This window comes from Olea europaea, unplaced genomic scaffold (assembly GCF_002742605.1).
Source record: "Olea europaea var. sylvestris unplaced genomic scaffold, O_europaea_v1 scaffold2156, whole genome shotgun sequence".
In the NCBI taxonomy this organism is placed as follows: domain Eukaryota; kingdom Viridiplantae; phylum Streptophyta; class Magnoliopsida; order Lamiales; family Oleaceae; genus Olea; species Olea europaea.
Window position 1 is genome coordinate 28,901 of NW_019239545.1, and position 7,356 is coordinate 36,256.

The 7,356-nt window shown below is 32.2% G+C and overlaps 2 protein-coding genes across 2 annotated transcripts; both read left to right on the top strand.

The window, feature by feature from the left end:
• LOC111380513 (UDP-glycosyltransferase 86A1-like) lies at positions 1–1,431 on the top strand. Its single transcript, XM_023004097.1, has one exon. It carries the CDS (start codon positions 1–3, stop codon positions 1,429–1,431), a length of 1,431 nt encoding a protein of 476 aa, XP_022859865.1.
• Positions 1,432–5,091: 3,660 nt separating this feature from the next.
• On the top strand, positions 5,092–6,921 carry LOC111380517 (cell division control protein 48 homolog D-like). Its single transcript, XM_023004101.1, has 3 exons — positions 5,092–5,303; positions 5,436–5,601; positions 6,580–6,921. The coding sequence occupies exons 1-3, from the start codon at positions 5,275–5,277 to the stop codon at positions 6,904–6,906; spliced, it is 522 nt and encodes a 173-aa protein (XP_022859869.1). The 5' UTR covers positions 5,092–5,274; the 3' UTR covers positions 6,907–6,921.
• The last annotated feature ends 435 nt before the right edge of the window (positions 6,922–7,356 follow it).

A 7,356-nucleotide genomic window follows, 5' to 3' on the forward strand; every position in this document is an offset into this window, starting at 1 on the left:
ATGGCAGAGATAGAGAGTTCTCGGAAGCCCCATGCCATCATGATCTCGTTCCATCTACAAGGCCACATAATCCCCTTTGTCAATCTAGCCATTAAACTTGCTTCAAAGGGCGTCACCGTCACTTTTGTTCACCTCGAATTCATTCATCACCAGATTATCAAATCTCAATACGACTCCACACAAGTTGACTTCTTTAGTGAAGCAAGAAATTCCGGCCTTGACATCCATTACACAACAATCAGCGATGGTTACCCGGTCGAATTCGACCGGTCTCGGAACTTAGACCAGTATGGAAAGTCCTTCTTGCTTGATTTCCCAACTCTAGTAGATGAATTTGTCGGGAAAATACTCCACTCTCATTCATCATCTTCTTATAACTACTTCTTGGTTGCTGATACTCTCTGTGTTTGGACTGCAAAAATTGCTAGAAAGTATCATATAGTGAATGTTTCATTCTGGACTGAACCAGCACTTGTATTTTCTCTGTATTATCATTTAGATCTACTGAGGAAAAATGGCCATGTCCCAGCAAATGGTTTGCAGGAAAACATAAACTATATACCTGGGATTCAATCCATTAATACAAAAGATTTCATGTCTTATCTTCAAGGTCCCGAGTCAACCATTATACACACTATAATAATCATTGGATTTGAGGAGGTGAAAAGTGCAGATTTCGTCATATGTAACACAGTGCAAGAACTTGAAGCAGAAGCAGTATTGGCACTGAAAGAAAACCAGCCATTTTACGCGATCGGGCCTATTTTTCCCACAGATTTCTCCACGAATACTGTCCCCAGGAGTCTTTTATCAGAATCAGACTGCACAGAGTGGCTCAAAACCAAGTCTCCTGGATCAGTTTTGTACGTCTCATTTGGCAGTCTTGCCAAGACTGATGAACATGTAATTCTTGAAATTGCAGAAGGGCTTTTCCTTAGTGAAGTGAATTTTCTTTGGGTGCTTAGACCAGGTATTGTAAGTTATGATGATGATGATGAAATTTTAACAGTTGGATTTAAGAACAGGATTAAAGATCAAGGACTGATTGTACCTTGGTGCAATCAGAATCTCGTTCTGTCAAATCCAGCCATTGGAGGGTTCTTAACACATTGTGGTTGGAATTCTATACTCGAAAGTATATGGTGGAGAGTTCCAATGATTTGTTATCCACTGTTTACCGATCAGATTACAAATAGAAAATTAGTGGTTGATGATTGGAAGATTGGAATTAATCTTTGTGATGGGTTATCCATTTCAAGAGAAGAAGTTGCAGAGAAGATCAAGATTTTGATGGGTGGTGGCAAATCAAACGGCATAAAAGAAGAGATGAACAGAGCAAGGGAAATTATGCAAACTGCACTGAATGGATCCTCAGAGAGAAATTTTGATCAATTTCTTAAGGATTTGACGGCTAAATTCTTGAAAAAATGAAAGATTAATATCGCTTTAATGTAGCTAATGAGATTTTATTAGAGGGTTAATAAGGTCATGTCTTTCATAATTGGTTTGAATCATATGATTTTTTGTGAGGTTCTCCAAAGATAAATGTGATTTTTTTTTTGGTCTGTCGCATTAGAGTCTGGCCTCTAGCCGAGAAATAATATTTTTCATTACTTTTTAAACTATATATTGATTTAAATATGGACTTTGATAGAAATCACAGGGCCAGTCACGGCTCCTGTAGCCCATCGCTTAAAATTAATGAAATCTCCATGAACTCCACTTGGCGTATAAAATTTCTTTCACATGGGATTTTTTGATAAGATTTTACTCACATAGATCCACCTCATGTGAGTTTTCTGGTTCCATTCTATAATGCATTATTCTGTGTGTACAGAATAATGCAATCTCCATGCGTTCGGCCAACTCAGCAGAGTAAATTTCACTTGCATTCATTGAACTTTTTAGCCTTAGTAGCAAATTAGGTCATTGAACGTTTAATTCAGTATAGTCAGACCATTGATATTTAATTCAAAGGTTTTAAAAAAGCCTTTTTTATTTTAATAATTTTATGACCATAAAATAAATAAAATAATGCATATCAAACAACTAAAATCATAAATATTATAATTACTTAATACATTTTACAACTAGACAACAATTCAAAGGTTCCAATTAGACTGCTCTTACTTAAAAGAATCGAGGTCGAGACGCTAATAATAAACATATAAAAGATATATGACAATATGTTAGATCTCGAGGATCTTGGTATAAGGTACAGATTCGCCTGAAAAGAGGTCTTCATGTTTCGATGGTGGAAGACAGAACTGAAGAGCAAAGAAGATCAAATCTTACTACCCTCCAACCGAGTTGAGAAAGTAAAACCAAGTCGAGGCTATGGCTAACTATCTATTTTTTTTTTCGACCTTGTCATGTAGCTAAGACATGTTTTCATTTCTTTTCCTTTTTATACTTAAATATTCTGTAAAACCCACTTAAAATTGTATTACGTAATTGAAAATTGTTACATTATGTTATTTCTTTCGATAGGTGCCGCCACTTTGGACCAAAAATTTTAAATTGCTGATCAATTGGAATTCAGAAGCATCCTAAAGTTGTTTGTACGCATCGTTTTCCTTAAAAAATAATAATAATAAAGGTTACGTGCGTGGGCCTAATATTGTAAAATACTAAATAGAATGCAACCCATTATCGACCCGACTCTTGAAAAATGTTGTAATTTAGAGCTTTGTTTGGCATGATTTTGAAAAGTAAAAAGGAGTTTTTGAGATTCAACGATTGAGTTTTGACCCACTTAACTAATTTTTTTTTTTTAAATATTTCTTTTGTTAGAAGAGTTTTTAAATAAAGTTGATTAATGCGACTTTCTCTATAAACACTTTTGAAATAAAAATCTATTTTAGAAATTAGTTTCTAAACAAAAATTAAGATAATTTCCTCAAAATACTCTTGCAAATGAAGCAAAAATAAAAATAAAAATCATATCAAACAAATCCTTATTAGACGATGGATCATTGGTTCATATTAAACCCGCTTTTTTTGATAAAATAAAATCTACCACGATTGTAATTTTTGATAAATCGTAGACAAGGAGCTCCATTCCGCGTGACCAAGCGTCAAAATAAATAATAAGTATAAAAATAGAGTGAAGATTTTGGGCGGGGTTGAATTTTATGTCTTGTTTAATATAAGGGTTAAAATATTCATTTTTGTTGATATTTTTTCTCATGAGAAATTATTTATTTATTTATTTATTTTCAGAAGAACGAGGAATATTCTAGAATATTATAATCTGGAGTAATACAATTTTCCAGCAAGAATTATTGACCGCAATTAAAGACAAGATTAATATTCCAAGGCAATTTTAACCAATTCAAAATTGAAGGCATTATTTTTTTATTTCCTTCCCCGCGTGCATAACATTTATTTTGATATCATTGATGTACACACTCGAGGGCAGCTTTCACTTCCAAGACTAATAAGAAATTAAGGGGGTGTTTGTTTCCCATTTTTGTAAAATGAGAATAAAAAATATAGTCGTTATGGACCCCACACAAGAAATAAAAATTCAAATTTGATGGCTGGATGTAATGGATAACGGTTATATTTTTCATTTTAACGAGGAAAGAGTGAGAAACAAACTGAGGCTAATTAAAGTTATAAAAACAAAAGATAAACTTTTATTTGATTGATCATGCTTAAAAATCAGGTTCTTAAAATGTAAATAAAGTGATAGCGCAATTATCACATTAGACTCGCAAATTATTTATTTTGAATCACAAAAAATCGACACTTATGAGGAAGACATCTGCTAAACACTTATATGCAAATTATTTGATCTCATTGAGCGTTTCAATAAACTCTGCTTATATTTTTCATATTTCGTTTCAACTTAGAGTAAAGAAGAAAGGTTTGTAGTAGATGATAATCAATGTAAAATTTTATAAAATCTTATTGCGAACGATATGGCAAAAAAGAATCAAAGTAGTGGATTCCAAATTTATTGAGAATTGGAGTTAGTCGTCATTTAAATGCTAAATTTAATCAAAGTCAATTTCAATCAAATATTTATAATTACTAATATTATTATTCATCCATTTTGAGGGACTTGTTAGTCTCTGTTTTAATATTATAAATTTAGTCATAGTTAAAGTTTAATTTCAAATAAAAATTTAGCTCATATTTGAGCCACATTCTAGAAAAAAGTACATTATTATCAAATTATTGTTGAAGAATGTATTTTTTTTAAATAATATGGTTCAAACAACCCCTTATAATCATTACTATTACTATTCATCCCTTTGAAGGATCCACTATTATTATTCTTATTATTTTTTATCTAAAATATTTATTATCAGAAGCGCATTCTTCCCATTGAGCTAATAGTCAGTCGCCTCCCTCCCACCGGGGGGTCCACTATGTCAAAAGCGAGAAAAATTTCATCCCTATCTTTCAAAAGGATTCACGATATGTTAAGTCCTGATAAGGTTCTTTGTTTTACATCGAATTAAATAAATTTGTCAAAAGAAGACTTAAATTTTTATTTGTTTATCTTAAAAAAAAAACAATTATGTGATGATGAGTAGGGGAAACAAGGACTCCCAAAATCACAAAAAGGAAAAATAGAAAAAAGAAATAAAAAAAAGAAAAAAGGAAAAAAGAGAGCATTATACAATAGAAAAGAAATTGATATACTCATATACACACAACTTAAGGTATCTACTTTGAAACAACAAAGGAATTTTTGTAAATAAAAAAAGTAAAAGTTACAAAAGGTTAACAAAGAATCTTTCTTTCTCAACAAGAAAGGGAGCCAATTTTACTTATAAATTTTTTTACCGAATCTCTAGATCTCCCATTCTTGTTTTTCAACAGGCAAAAATTTCCGAGACCCGTCTCCAATTTTTTCCTTCAATCTGCATATATATCATTATGAGTAAAAAAAACAATTATGTGATGATGAGTAGGGGAAACAAGGACTCCCAAAATCACAAAAAGGAAAAATAGAAAAAAGAAATAAAAAAAAGAAAAAAAGAAAAAAGAGAGCATTATACAATAGAAAAGAAATTGATATACTCATATACACACAACTTAAGGTATCTACTTTGAAACAACAAAGGAATTTTTGTAAATAAAAAAAGTAAAAGTTACAAAAGGTTAACAAAGAATCTTTCTTTCTCAACAAGAAACGGAGCCAATTTTACTTATAAATTTTTTTACCGAATCTCTAGATCTCCCATTCTTGTTTTTCAACAGGCAAAAATTTCCGAGACCCGTCTCCAATTTTTTCCTTCAATCTGCATATATATCATTATGAGTAATCAACCTGAATCTTCAGACTCGTAAGTCCTTCACTACATTCTCAGATCTCCGCTTATTTTCATACGTTCATGTACAGTAAGAAGTATATTTACTTGTATTTGATTGTTTTTTCTTTTTGGTTGAATTTTGTGGGTTTTGTTTATGATTTGCAGTAGGGGTGCGAAGAGGGATTTCAGTACGGCGATATTGGAAAGGAAAAAGGCGGCGAATAGGCTCGTAGTGGACGAGGCCGTTAATGATGATAATTCCGTGGTTGCTCTGCACCCTGATACTATGGAAAAGCTTCAGCTTTTTCGCGGTGATACCATCTTAATCAAGGTTCGATTTTGGTGTATATGATATTGATTTGAATTAATAAGTTGGTTATTTTCCTTTTCCTGTACTATATATTTGATATTGTATGGTTTTGAGGTCGAACGTGATTGGGAAGTTTAGGGTGTCGTGGAATTTAGTTTTTTAGATGGAAGATTTTTTGGAATTTTAGGTCTGGGCAATTTCGAAATTTAACGAAATTTGGCCTCTTAGGCATAATTGGGTTTGTTCTTTAGCTGACAATGTATTAAAAATTGGATGTATGGAGGTATACTAGGAATTCTACTATACTTTTTGCCTTTATTATTTAAAAGCCTCTGGCCTTCTGAGATTGGATTTCTTTAATTTGTCTTCCGTTCTTTCATTGAAACTTTCATAAATGAAGTATAATCTTTACAGCTGATCGAGAACTACTGATTTGGATCTAAAACTTGCCGTGCCTAACTGCAAATTATTGTTGTAGAATATACGGATAATCATGAATGAAGATTTGCTCTACTATTTATCGGTTTCTATAAACGGACATATTATAATTGCCAAGTATCAATTTATTGGAGCTCTAGAATTATGTGAAACATGCCTTATAAAGGTGCATTGTTTTTAGTTGTGTATTTTGGAGTTAGGATTTTAAATTTAGCCCCAGTTTGGTGGCCATTATTTCCAAAACAATGTTTTGAATGGTGATTTTTAAGAGAATGTGTGGTTAAAAAGTACGGGAAAGTTTTGAGTTTATGTGTAGAATATTTTATTGTATGAATGTGTGGTTGAAAATGAGTATATAAAAATGAAAATAAAAAGATTTTTCAAATAATGGTTGTCATTGTTTAGTATGAATGCGTGTTTGAAAAAGAGTTTTCGAAAAATAGTTTAGTGTTTGTAGACCTTGAATTGATTTAGGGACTTTGATGCTAATGTGTTGAGACTTATGTTTAATACAATTTGCCATTGTTATATGTTTACTCATTTGGTTCTGATTTCGTGTAGGGTAAGAAAAGAAAGGACACAGTTTGTATTGCACTTGCTGATGATACTTGTGATGAACCAAAGATACGGATGAATAAGGTTGTGAGAAGCAACCTCAGGGTTAGGCTCGGAGATGTGGTCTCTGTTCATCAATGTGCTGATGTCAAGTATGGGAAGCGTGTCCACATTCTTCCTGTGGATGACACCATCGAAGGTGTTACTGGAAACCTGTTCGATGCATACTTAAAACGTAAGTTTCTAAAGCATTTAAATTTGTGCATCTTGTTGAAGTCGTTTAGTCTAATTAATCATTTCTTCTGTGTTCTTTCTGATACTATTTATCCTTGACATTGTGGTGAATTAAAATTTAACATGCTTCTAAATTTTAACTCAGTATGATAAAGCATAATTTTCTTCAGCATTTGATCTATGAATTTCTTTCTCTTTCCAATTTCAAACTGTACTTCTTGATTTTTTAATGATAAATTGCTCTAGTGGATCACAAACAAATAAACTCTGGAAAGTGGTTTGTCTGCTGATGCATTATGCGAACTATTAATTGACTCTCCTTGGATCTTTTCTCATTTGAATATATCATGGCAGTTTTGGTTACCTTACATTATTTAGATTCCCAACTAAAATAGTGTTAAGAAAGAAAAGAGTTTCTTTACATATGTATAGATCTATGAGGGAAAAAGTTAGCAGCATAATTTTAAGATATGCTACATCATTTTCCTTCACCCCCCCCCCCCCCCCCCCCCCCCCCCCCTATTTTCTTTTTTTTTTTTTTTTTTTTTT

Excerpts from the sequence above, each read along its gene's own strand:
- LOC111380513 (XM_023004097.1), top strand. The coding sequence starts at position 1 with ATGGCAGAGATAGAGAGTTCTCGGAAGCCCCATGCCATCATGATCTCG.
- LOC111380517 (XM_023004101.1), top strand. The coding sequence starts at position 5,275 with ATGAGTAATCAACCTGAATCTTCAGACTC. Across the intron at positions 5,304-5,435 it reads CAACCTGAATCTTCAGACTC|TAGGGGTGCGAAGAGGGATT; the intron begins GTAAGTCCTTCA and ends TATGATTTGCAG. Across the intron at positions 5,602-6,579 it reads GTGATACCATCTTAATCAAG|GGTAAGAAAAGAAAGGACAC; the intron begins GTTCGATTTTGG and ends GATTTCGTGTAG.